This window comes from Lynx canadensis, chromosome E3, assembly GCF_007474595.2.
Source record: "Lynx canadensis isolate LIC74 chromosome E3, mLynCan4.pri.v2, whole genome shotgun sequence".
Classification (NCBI taxonomy): domain Eukaryota; kingdom Metazoa; phylum Chordata; class Mammalia; order Carnivora; family Felidae; genus Lynx; species Lynx canadensis.
The window spans coordinates 3,147,745-3,160,510 of record NC_044318.1 but is presented as its reverse complement, the minus strand read 5'-3'; the positions used below and the strand labels follow the sequence as shown (position 1 = coordinate 3,160,510).

The 12,766-nt window shown below is 49.8% G+C and overlaps 1 protein-coding gene across 1 annotated transcript; it reads right to left on the bottom strand.

The window, feature by feature from the left end:
* Positions 1-9,707: 9,707 nt before the first annotated feature.
* Positions 9,708-10,772, bottom strand: LOC115503999 (olfactory receptor 2C1). The gene has a single exon (XM_030300598.1). It carries the CDS (start codon positions 10,735-10,737, stop codon positions 9,799-9,801), a length of 939 nt encoding a protein of 312 aa, XP_030156458.1. The 5' UTR covers positions 10,738-10,772; the 3' UTR covers positions 9,708-9,798.
* Positions 10,773-12,766: the final 1,994 nt, after the last annotated feature.

Sequence of the window (12,766 nt, the reverse complement as noted above, 5' to 3'; positions counted from 1 at the left end):
GGGGGATCCAAGGGCAGCGCCTGCTTTGATGCAGTAGGACGTGCAGAGAAGCAGCGGAACTGGGTTGGGAGGGTTTGCACGGTCACCGAGACGGACAGCAGAGCAGTACGGAAAACGGGCACAGGAGAAGGAACGGGGGGTGTGAGGAGCACTAGGAACCAACCTAAAACACTACTTCTGAACAGGCCTAGATCATGAAGCGTCTGTCAAATTTCATGGATAAAACACAGGAAAAGACGAGCATGTTGTCCTGCTTCTTGCCTGTGCACATGAGGCGTTAAGACCTTGTCTACTTATGGTGACTAGGGTCCCGGTCACGGATTCAGACTCTGAGGCATTGAACATGAGAAAGAAGGAATATTCTGTCAAAGCCAAAAAGCTGACATGTATTTTTAATTTTAGTGAACAAGGATGAGGAAAGCAACGCGTAAGAATGTACGTCATGCTGCCTCCAGTTGAGCCTGGCCTGGGCACCCCACACGTCCTGCACACGCTGTCCTCGAGCATGGCCCTTGCGACAGGCCACGCAGGCCAGTTTCCAGAGTCACAGGCTTCGCTCTGGAAGGAAAAAACCAAAATGTCTTCCGAGAGCCTGGGTGAAGGCAAAGAGATGGGCTTCGGTGTGACCCGTTGCACTTGACCAGAGACGCATGGTGGGGAGGGGGAGACAGGCCGAGGCGGATCGTTCACAGAGGAGCTTTAGAGGCCCACTCAACTTGGGCTGGTTAAGGAGGAAAGTAGTTAAGGTCCATGGAAACAATGGTGGAGGGCCCAGTGAGGCCTCACTCACAGGCTCCTCCCACTGCAGGGTGTGCTGGGGCCAAGGCATCAGGGGCAACTGCTGACTCCTTGAATTGTCAGAGGTAGAGGTCACCTCCTCCCTCCAACGGTTTCATGCTCCAGTCCGCCGGGCACAGGAAGGAAGACAGTGCGAGAGTTCCAGACCCTGGCCTGTCAGCCACCCCACATAGTCTGGAGGAGACCGTAAGAAGCAGAGAATACATTCATTTATGCATTCATTCGGGAAACATCCGATTCCCTATAACATACCAGGTTATGTAGCAGCCAGACACAAAGCAGTCAATGGAGCAGACACTGTTTCTTCCAGAATCTCCTCATGAGACACCTCCAAAGTACCAGCACCAGTGGGCAGCACCACCTAACTCCAACACCCCCACGATGTGACCCAGCTCGGCCGGGCCTGTCTTCCGAGTTGTCATTAATCCAACCTCCTCCCTGTGTCCCCCCAACCCCACGTGGATCGGCTGTTTCCCTTCCTTCCTTCCTTTCACTTCCTACGTCTGACACCTTACTGCCCACCTCCGTGGACTAACACGGCCTGATCGCCGCACTCCCACTGGAGAATTAATTTGAAGTAGGTGTACACGAGGTAACACCTCCAAGGCTACAGATCTGCTCTCAGGTGTAGATGACCCTCCTGGTTTGGCTCAGCCCTTCCCAAGACCATGAAAAAGCCACTGTTCCCCCCCGTGTAGGAAATACTGGGACTCTCGGCACAGTTCCTATATCCCTCACTGAAACATCTTAACTACTGACCTCATTCCCTAACGGATAGGATTCTTTGTGCAAGAACTGCTGACCATTCCCATACAGAGGACCCAGCCTTCTCAAACCCAGAGAAGCAGGCCAAAGCCCACAGATGCCCTGCTTCCCACTCACCTGCTGTGGTTCCTCAGCTTGAGGAGCCGGATGGGTGGCCAGAGCCAAAGCTGAGCCGGGCCTCGCCGCCTCCTTGCCCCACTTGCCTTTCCTCTTGCCACCTCTTCTAGGCCTCTCTCGTGAGGGGAGTGCCTTTCCAGCCAGTGTGGGAACAGCCGGGGACTCCGGGGACCCTGGGCTGGAGCGTGCCCATTTCACCGCTGACCTCATCACACGCAAATCCTCGGCTTTGCCCATCGTCAGCTCCTGCCTCACAGTCCTGCGCTCACCCCGGGCCCCGCTCCCTGGTGGACAGAGGGGACCGAGTATTCTTTACTTGTGGAGAACACAGGACTCTAGCAGGTCGCCTCACCTGTCCCTGTGGTAGGGGAGTGCGCCTCAGAGAAGGAACCCTGTGACGCCCGGCTCTGGCAGAGGAGGAAGTTGTGCTCCTCAAGCGGCTCAGGCGTGTTCCGTGTACTCGGCCGTTCTAGTGGCACCTCTGGAGTTTTTCCAGAAGTTTGAGATTTACTGAATATCACAAGTAACGCCTGGGTTTCCTGGGAGGCCCCATGCATACTATCCTAGGTTAGATGTGCATGGAAATTGAGATCACAAGGCTGGACTGTGAATGGGGGTCAAGTCAATTCCAAAACCTTTACTTACACACATCTTTCATTCTGAGCGATCTTTCTGGTCAACACTTTGTGTGGAACCTCAGGACACAGACCTTCTACTGCACGTTAGCACCGGCATGGTTGTCTTGAGGTGCCAGAGGCCTGGGCCCCCAAGTGGACAGGCACAGCCGAGGCTTCATTTCACACCCACTACCGCCAACACTCCCAGATGTGCCCCGTACTGGTACCAGAGGAAGAGCTAGGTATTCCGGTAGAGATCAGATATGGTGCCTAAGAAGCTTTTACAGCTGAAGGTAAGGTGGTTGAAGCAGAGAGCCACCAGAGACCTCATGCGTAAGAGAGCATGCTCACACTCGCCCCCTACCGTCGAGGTATTATCCACTGGGGGCCATCCATGGGTAGCATCGGACACTGCCCACTGGAATCCCCAGGCGGGACTGTTTTTATGAGTCAAGCCTTGACCCAGATACAGGACATAGTTGCAGAAGCTGACACATCCCACATACCGTTGCTAAACTCTGGTTTCTGGGGTGGGCCGGGCACAATGGGGCCTCTCCCATGCACCCAGTCTCCCTCACCCTCTCATTCTGGCTTCTTAGCTGCTGCCTCAAAGCTGGGCTCTGGAGCATTTCACATGCATTTCCATTCCTTCGCAACTGACAAGCCACCTGACATGTCCAAATGGGATTTTTTTTTTTTTTTTTTTGAGAGAGAGCGAGCTCGCATGTGCCCATGGGGGAAGAGCAGAGGGAGGGGAGAGTCTCTGCAGACTGATCCTGCCGAAGCTGTCACGGAATGAGGCTTTGTCAGGGAAGACCACACAGAACTGCGAAGCCTACATTCGCAACCAGACATCTGTACCCTGAGCCGCTAGTTTCCTGGTCCCGATTCTGGTCATGACACAACTACAGGGTCATGTAGGATGTAGTCACAGGCACTAGGATGTCACAGGCACTGATAAACTGATAAACTCTCGTCCCTGATCCTTCCTGCCTCTCCCCTTCCAGCCTGAGACTCTGTATCTCACCATTTTCTTCACAGAATTGGGCTCCCTTTGAAGGCCCCATGGCCCGCGCAGTCTGAGAGGAGTTGTGTCTGGCTCTTCTCTTGGGAAAGCCCCTGGCCATGGGCTTCATGGGCTCTCCTTATGGGAGAAGCCCTGCGACTCCCCACACAACCACAGGGCTGCCGGCTCTTCTCGGAGCACACACACCATCACCTGGACAAAACCCCATCACTGCCACCTTCCCGTCCCGAGAGAGATCATCCACGGGCCCAGGGAAGAAAGGTGTAGTGTAGATTCCTGGACGGCCAGAGCTAAGTTAAAGACGAAAATAAGGAGGCGGTCTGGGTGGCCGGGTAGAACAGAAGGTCAGGAAGCCAGAGCCACATCTGGCAGTGGCAGAGAGCACTTCAGAGGCCCATCTGCTCAGGGCGGTGCAGGGAAGTCGGTGGCAGCCCCACGCAGAGCCCCGGAGCTGACACCCGGCCGTGCTGCCCTCAGCCCCCGGCTGGCCTCGCTCTGGCCCTCTCCCGACCAGAAATCCAGTCACATCCGTCTGCTTCGGGGAGGACACTGAGGACGCAGCCCAAGTTCTCACAGTTTCCTGGGCATGCAGTCCCTACATCCGAGGGCAGAGGGTTCTCATTCACAGAGCCTGCTCAGTCAACATAACCTGCAGGGCAGAACCGGTTCCATTTACAGGGGACAACTACCTCCCTTCCTTCATCCTGGGGAACCGAGACCTACTGAAAGCTCAGCGACTGGGAATGTCCAACCCTGCTGTCCACCCACCACCCTGCCCGCAAAGGGGAAAGACAGCCTGAGCTCTTGGGAAAACTAGCACCAATGCCAATCAGGAAATAAACAAGCATGTAAGCAGCAAAGGGGAGACCGAATGGCTCAGTTGGTTAAGCGTCCGACTTTGACTCAGGTCATGATCTTGCGGTTTGTGAGTTAAGGCCCCAAGTTGGGCTCTGTGCTGCCAGCTTGGAGCTTGGAGTTGCTTCAGATTCTCTGTCTCCCTCTCTCTCTGCCCATCACCCGCTCATGCTCTCTCTCTCTCTCAAAAATAAACAACATAAAAAAAGAAGAATTAGAAATGCTATTTGTAAAGCATCTAACTCCATACTTGGCACGTAAAAGTTGCAGAGTAAATGGTCTGTGGTGGTTAGAGAATCTCCATCTTACAGGAGTTTCTTCATCACATTCACCAACTGACATGTATTTAGATTTAAATTCTGTCATTCTCTTGCAAGAATGTAAGGTTCTTATAGAGCAGGGAACTGGTCTGGTCATTGCTGAATCACATCACCCCCAGTATTTTGCTTGACGTGTATTATTATATTGCAAATGAATGAATGGGTGAGAAATACAAGACTGGGGTCAGTCAGTCTTGATTAACTGCCTAGGTGTCAAGTACTTAAGCATTTATGAAGAATATAAAAGGAGATGAAAACTGGGCAGAGATGTCTCTGACATCTGACTCTCCCCCACTTCCAGTACTAACGCTCGAAGCGGGATTTCTGTACCTCAGCACTACAGACATCTTGGGCCACACAGGTCTTTACTGTGGGTGAGTGGGTGGCAGCATCCTGTGCACTAGAGGATGGGTAGCTGCATCCCTAGCCTTCACCAACTAGAGGACACGGAGGTCCCCCTGAGCTGTACCAAAAAATTGACTTCATTGTTACCAAATGCCTTTTTGGGGCAAATCGTCTCTGGTTAGGAACCCCTGTAGAGACAATCATTAAACCACGCTGGTGTAAGAGTCTTTATCTGTCCACCTGGTCTTCCTACAAAGCACATCTGAACTTCTTTCCTTTCTACAAATTGAGTCCGATTGTATAACTACTCTGTCCCAAAGCCCTGGAGACTTCCTGTTGCCGCTGACACAGGCCAAGAGATACAAGCTTGCAAGGCTGTCCTCGGGACTCAAGGCCCAGTCTACCCCTCCAGCCTCACTGTCCACTATCCTATATACATTTTCCAACCAGCACAGGTGAACCACTCTCGGTCCTAAAACAAACTGGCTCTGCGCTTTCTGGCTGTAGTGCCTTGGCCTGCGAAACTTCTGCCTAGAACGCTTTTAGCAAGTTCCGATGCACTCTTTCCACAGCAACTGAACACAAGGGGTTGCAGGTCTCCAGCCGTCCCAACCGGGGAAAGAAGGGTAGCTGAGCCTAGAAACATAGAAAGAAATGCCCTCAAGGAGAGCACCACCAAAAGGCAGGAAGTCCACAGGATGAGTACCGGCACCGGCACCACCACCCCCACCTTCTTGAACCCTCCTCATGCTTTCAACTCTTCAGCCCTGTCTCCCACTCTCTCTCTCCAGGCGCCTTATCTAACTCCACCTAATACCACGATGTTTCTGGCGGGTTTGTCTTCTCCACGAGTGCGAGAGCTGAGGGCAAGGAGTGTGCCTGAGTGGCCTTCTGAGGCAGTAGGGCCTCGGGGAACGAATGTTTTCTCAGCGTAAATCGCAAGGACAAGAGGCTCAGGGCCTTTCAAAGGCCTCTCCCCTGGGAAACGTCCGGACGGGGACCCCGAAGGGAGGCGGGCTGGCACGCCGGCTACCTCGTCCCCACGCCTCCCCAGAGGGGCGAGGTCCCGGAACACGGCCAGTCGGTGTCTTGGCGTCCCGACACCCAGGTCGGGAGATGACAGCTATGGGGAGACGCAGGAGCAGCAGCGCCGGGGACCAGAGGAACAGGAAAAGTCAGCTTCACACGAGCCACTCACCGGCCACGCCACCTTTTCCCTGCGCGCTGAACCAGAAGCCGCCGCGGGGCATGCCGGGACTTCCTGAAGCCCCGACGCAGGCGCAGGGGCTCAACCCGAAAAGAGCGGGACAGAACACGCAAGCGCGGCCTAAAGGACATTTCCGTTTCTCTGGTTGCCGCCTCCCGCTAATCGACAGCAGTCTTCACCAGTGAATGGACAGGATCCTCTTGACGTCACGCCCTGGGACCATTCATGGTGTTGGAGAGGACGCGGGGTGGGGGCGGGATTCGGGCGCTTGTTAACGCCCTCCTATTGGTTACTGCTGTTATGTTGGCCAGGTGGTTCTGCTTGTTGACTTTGACGGGTTCTCTTTCTAACCTTGGTGTTGCTCAGTGGGTTTTTCACATGTGACAGCGACAGTGATCAAAAACCGTCACGCTAGCGGTATGCTAAGCCCCGTTGTAAACACGTTCATACTAAGTAATCCTAACAACCATCCTATTGAGTCGGAAATGTTAACTTTAGGCAGGGAGACCTAAAGGACCTTCAGGGAGGCAGGATGCACCTACAAGTGGGAGGCTGAAGAAGCAGCAGCAGCGGAATTTGGGGGGTGGGTGGGAAAGGATGAGATAAATGTATTCTGGACCTGCTGGCCTAGATGCCATGCGTGCAGTCTCACAAACTTTCTGATAAGGTCTCAATAAAAAGCCAGGGACAAAAATCCTCAGCGGCTACCTAGTCGGGACCCCTCTCACTCTCGAGAGCTTCATACTTTCCTTCAATAAACTCTATCACTCTGTGTCTTTGCCCACTCTGTTGTCCACGAGATTCATTCTTCGACTCTATGAGACAAGGACCGGCGTCTCTCCCACCCTCCTCTAACACTATGAAGTCAATAGTATTACTATTTTCATTCTCTAGAAGGGGAAACCAAGCCAGTTTTCAAGTGACTGCCTAAAGACAGAAGTAGGGCTAGAACTCTCTTCCAACCCAGTGTTTTCTTCCCTGTTTCATTTTTTAATATTCCATGAGTACCAAATCATTGTCATATTAAAAGGAAATCTCTCTGTTCCTTTTTTCCCCAAGCAACACACTCTCTCTATATAGAGGAAATAACTGTTACTTGTGCGTTTATCTTCCTGTACCTGCATACACAACTTTGCCCATTTACTTTATCTTGAAGTTTTCCTATTTCAATATATCCACCGCATTTTCATTTTTAGGCTGCTGTGTTTAGTCATGTACCATAATATAATCAATCTTCAATCATTTCCATTTTGGTGGACATTGAAATACTTTCTTGATTTAAAAAAATGTTTATTTATTTTTGAGAGAGAGAGAGAGTGTGTGTGTGAGTGGGGTGGGGGGCAGAGAGAGAGGGAGGCAGAGGATCTGAAGCCCGCTCTGTGCTGAGCGCAGACAGCCAGATGCAGGGCTCGGACTCACAACCATGGAATCATGACCTGAGCTGCAGTGGGAGGCTTAACTGAGCCACCCAGGGGCCCAACTTTCCTAATTTTTTTTTATATGTGTGTGTTATCCTCGATTGGGATATTCTGGATATATTTTGAAGAGGGAGCAGATAGATTGGGATGTGGAGCTTGAGGGAAGTAACGGTGGAGTCTTCTCTATGGTCTCTGCCTTTACTCTGGCCTCTCCATCCTTCCATCATTTATGAAGACACTGGTAGCTCATTGAAGGAGTTTTCTGGATCGGGATATAAATGAAAAGAGGTGGGTTGTGAAATAGACCGATAAACCTCCCTAGTAAACAATTACACTTTGATTAAATATGACACTGAGCAGTTTTCACTAAACATTCTCCCACATATATTATCTGTTCGGTCCTTACACCGTTGCTCCTGGCTATTGTATTCATTTTATAGATGATGAAAGGGAGTGCTGGAGACATCATATTCACTAGCTACCATATCTCATCAATTGCAGAGTACACCAAAATGCCTCTTAGCTCCAATTATTATGAATTTTCTGGGTTATCTGCTGCCTCCTATTCCAAGGGCAGAGTAACAAGACAGCTACATCGTTAGGAGTGAGAGAGCGCATGCACAGAGTGATTGTGAGAAGAAACCCAGCATGGCAGTTCGCTTTTCCTCCTCCAATCCCCTGTGTTTTATTAGCCCCTAACATCAAGTTAGATTCGAAATATTCTGTATTTTTGATAGGGATACCTGAATTGCTCCAAAGTGTTTAAGGAATCCCTATTTTCCTCGTGTTTTCTCCCAAGTTATTTAGTAATTAAGAGTATGACTGCCCAGTCCACTTGGGGGTTAAAGTTCTCATAAATGAATCCACTGGCATTCTAGTTTATAAATTCCCTTAGGAGCTTAGTTATTGTGATTGCATCTTCCGAGAACTTCATCTACTCTAAGTGTGCTGATAAATAAAAACTGTGAACTTGCCAGTCTCAAGACTCTGATAAATGACCAGGATAATGCCAGTAGAGACACACTTCAAATATTACTGAGTGGAAAATTGAGAATATAGGTCATGGCTCCCGTCTACAACTGGAAAAACCAATTCACGATGGGATAATATAACTAGATGTCTTTGAGGGGAGGCATTTTAGATATGTGAAAAGGGGGATATTTGTCATTATTTAGTTGGCATTGTCCAAGGGACAGGATAACTCCGAAGTGGTAAACCTAAAAGCGGGTCATTTCACAAGTTTAATTCGGCTGCAAAACTAGATCTGGAGGCAGAGGACATGCTTTATAGATAGATGATTTTTTTTTTTTTTTTTGGTGCTCAAACTTGCTTAAGGAATCTCAGAGCCTCTCATAATCCAGCAACCATACTAACATATCCAAATGCTGGTAGCAAGTCTCAGGGTTGGGTCTTAGGAGGAGGCAATTTAAACAAATAGGTTTATTTGAGAGAAAAATAGTCTTTCTTTATTCACATTAAATATTAGATGAAGCAGAAGGTGGGAGGTAGACATAAAGGACAGGGTAAGTAAGATGACAAAGGAACATATAGGTAGGAAGTATGTATGGGTAGACAGACGGGCATACTGGGAAGAGAGAAGGAGAGATGAGAAAAGTGATGAATGGATATGGTACAAAGACGAATTGTTTGAATTTTCACTTGGGGTTAATCATATCTGGCTTGATTTTATCAAAGCATAGCATCATTGTATATAGATATTGCAAGTGGCAGTGCTTTTTAAAGAAAAGTACAGTGGGGCGCCTGGGTGACTCAGGCTCAGGTAGTTAAGCATCTGATTTTGGTTCAGGTCACGTTCTCGTGGTTTGTGAGTTCGAGCCCCGCGTCGGGTTCTGTGCTGACAGCTCGGAGCCTGGAGCCTGCTTCGGATTCTGTGTCTCCCTCTCTCTCTGCCCTTCCCCTGCTCGCTCTCTCTCTCTCTTTCTCTCTCTCAAAATTAGATAAACATTAAAATTTTTTAAATAAAGAAAAGCACAGAAATCTCTAGAAATATAAAAATATGTAATATTTTATTACATGTAACAAATAGTATGTGGACCATAGAGACAGTGAGCCAGGTCTGTACTAAATCAACAACCCGTGAGCTGTTGACGGGACACATCTACTCCGTTACCTGTAGTCCACGGGATGTTTAGTGACCAAGTGTAGAGTATTAGAAACAACACTAGCCATGCCTTAACAGCTTAGGGCTACTGGGAACACGTCTCGGCCGTAGTAGGGTTAGTCCTCCTCATGTTCATCTGGCCAGAGCGAGAATGAGAAAAAGCGTGTAGAGAAGAAGAGGGGATACATGATGGAGCTTTCCCTCCTCTCAGCCGAGTTCTCTTCCCTTTCCCAGCAGCCTCCTCAGCGCCGCCTTTACCTCCTTGTTTCTCAGAGTGTAGATGAGAGGGTTCACCATTGGCGTGACCACAGAGTAGAAGAGGGAAATGAATTTGCCCCGGCCCTGGTGGCTGGTCTTAGCCGGAAGGAGGTACCCGTAGATGGCTGACCCATAGAAGAGGAGCACCACCACCAGATGGGAAAGGCAAGTATTAAAGGCCTTTCTCTGTCCCTCAGCTGAGCGGATCTTCAGCACTGCCCGAGCTATGGAGCAGTAGGAGATCAGGGTGATGCTCAGCGGGACGGCAGTGAAGAAGGTGCAGACACCATTGAGCACGGCCTCGTTGAGACGTGTGTCTCCACAGGCCAGTTTGATCATGGCAGGCACCTCACACAGGAAGTTGTCCACCCTCCGGTGCCCACACAATGGGAGCTGCAGAGTGAACGTTGACTGGATTATGGAGTTGCTCAAGCCGCCCAGCCATGCAATGGCAGCCAGCAGCCGGCAGAGCCGAGGGCTCACGATGACGGTGTAGCGCAGGGGCTGGCAAACTGCCACATGGCGGTCGAATGCCATCACCACGAGCAGGATGCACTCAGTGGCCCCTAGCCAGAGGAAAACATAGAGCTGGATCACACAGCCAGCGTAGCTTATAGTCTTATCTGGTCCCCATAAGTTGGTCAGCATTTGGGGGACCGAGCTCGTAGTAAAAGCGAGGTCCAGGGAGGAGAGGTTGCTGAGGAAGAAGTACATGGGGGTGTGGAGCCGGGCATCCAGGCAGGAGAGCAGGATGATGGTCGAATTCCCAACTAGGGTCAGCGAGTAAGAGAAGAGAATGACTATGAAAAAGACGATCTCCAGCTGGGGATGGTCGGATATACCCATCAGGATGAAGCCCTCTGAAAAGCTGTTGTTGGCCTCTGCCATTCTGCTTGTTCAGTCACTTGAAGAGTCTGTCCGGGGAGACGGCCACTTGCTGAGAGAAAAGCAAGTGAAAAAGAAGGATAAGGCTGCTCTGCATGAGAGAGGGTCCAATAGTTTTCTGGGCATCAGATTTAAGTACCAATTTAATTTTTATGACCGCAAAGGTTCGTGCAATCCCCACCCTCTATCGGTATCACATGAATGGAAATGTTATGTCACCCAGATGGCGAACACGAGCTATTGCTGTAATGAAAGATGTGCCTTATGAAGAAGCAGGGGATTAGGGATCTTCAGTTCAGCACAGTGGTTACAAGGATGGAGGGAATTGGCCTTAGAATTACATGTAGAAATTCTTTAAATACACATTTCCCTAGCCAAGGTTTTGATATGCTCAGGGGAGGGGGAAGCAGACCCGCTGTCTTTGGAAAAGCCCTCCAGAAGTTTCTGATGAGTGTTTCTCCCTCTCCTACATCTCCCCCCCTCCATGGTGAAAACTCCTGAACCAGAAAGATGAAGTGTGAAGAAGAACATGATGAGTCTATAAAATCATGAAAAAAAAAAAAAGGCAGAAGAGTGAATACAGACTTATTCACCAAACACAGAAGATACAAACATGTAAGTTAAGAGGAGCTAAAAGTAGGACTTCAAATAAACAAAGCTTCACATAAGCCTAAGTAAGTTTAGGTGGAACAGACTAAAGAAATAAACAGCACTTATCCAAAATGGGGTTATTTCAGCTAATAGGAACCCATTATTAGTAAAGGAAACTAGAAGATCTCAGAGGATATCCTTGACCCTTTGATGTATAGGACCCCATGCTCATGTCTAAACTATGGAGGACGTCTTACCATCTCACACACAAAAAATAGCTCTTGTTAATAATGGGCCCATTAGCATCTCCTTTGGGTATGACCTAGGCTTTGTTGAAAATCATAAGCCAAAGCCCTTTTACCTTCTTTAATAAATAAAGCAAACCTGGGGCGCCTGGGTGGCTCAGTCAGTTAAGCGCCGACTTTGGCTCCGGTCATGATCACACGGTTCGTGGGTTCGAACCTCACGTCGGGCTCTGGGCTAACAGCTCAGAACCAGGAGCCTGCTTCGGATCCTGTGTCTCCCTCTCTCTCTGCCCCTTCCCTGCTTTCTCTCTCTCTCTCTCTCTCTCTCTCTCTCTCTCTCTCTCTCAAAAATAGAATAAACATTTAAAAATTTTTAAAAACCAAATAAAACAAACTCGAGAAGAAAGCAGTCTTTGAGGCAGCTGTCCTCATCTGGACACTGAAGACTGGGAGCAAATTCTCTTCCTCTTTCTCTGGACCAAGATGTGTTCCACAGGAACCCTGGTTGCCACACCCAAAGAGCAAGCTTGCTGGGAGACGCTACTCAAGGGAAGTGTGGTGGTGTGTTTGCTACTTCTGGTGCACCAGGTGGTGACCAGTTGGCCACATCTCTTGGCTAAAGACCCCAATAACTGTCCTTTCCATCAGTTAGTTGCCAAAATACTGGCCATCCGGATGACAGCTTCCACCTAGAAGTCAGAAGGGACATCGCTTCTTTTTTTTTTTTTTTTTTTTTAATTTTTTTTTCAACGTTTATTTATTTTTGGGACAGAGAGAGACAGAGCATGAACGGGGGAGGGGCAGAGAGAGAGGGAGACACAGAATCGGAAACAGGCTCCAGGCTCTGAGCCATCAGCCCAGAGCCTGACGCGGGGCTCGAACTCCCGGACCGCGAGATCGTGACCTGGCTGAAGTCGGACGCTTAACCGACTGCGCCACCCAGGCGCCCCGAGACATCGCTTCTAATTGTAGGGTTAAGTCAGCAATAGCATCCCTCTAGTGAGTGAGGGATGGTAAGCGTTTCAGAGGACTTTTCAACCCACCTCCATGCCTCTATGTTATACCTCAAGTGGAGGTGACTACTTATCTTTTTCATTTAAGACTTAAGGTAGCTGGGGCGCCTGGGTGGCTCAGTCAGTTGAGGGTCCAACTTTGGCTCAGGTCATGATCTCACGGTTGGTGAGGTCAAGCCCCGC

Excerpts from the sequence above, each read along its gene's own strand:
- LOC115503999 (XM_030300598.1), bottom strand. The coding sequence starts at position 10,737 with ATGGCAGAGGCCAACAACAGCTTTTCAGAGGGCTTCATCCTGATGGGT.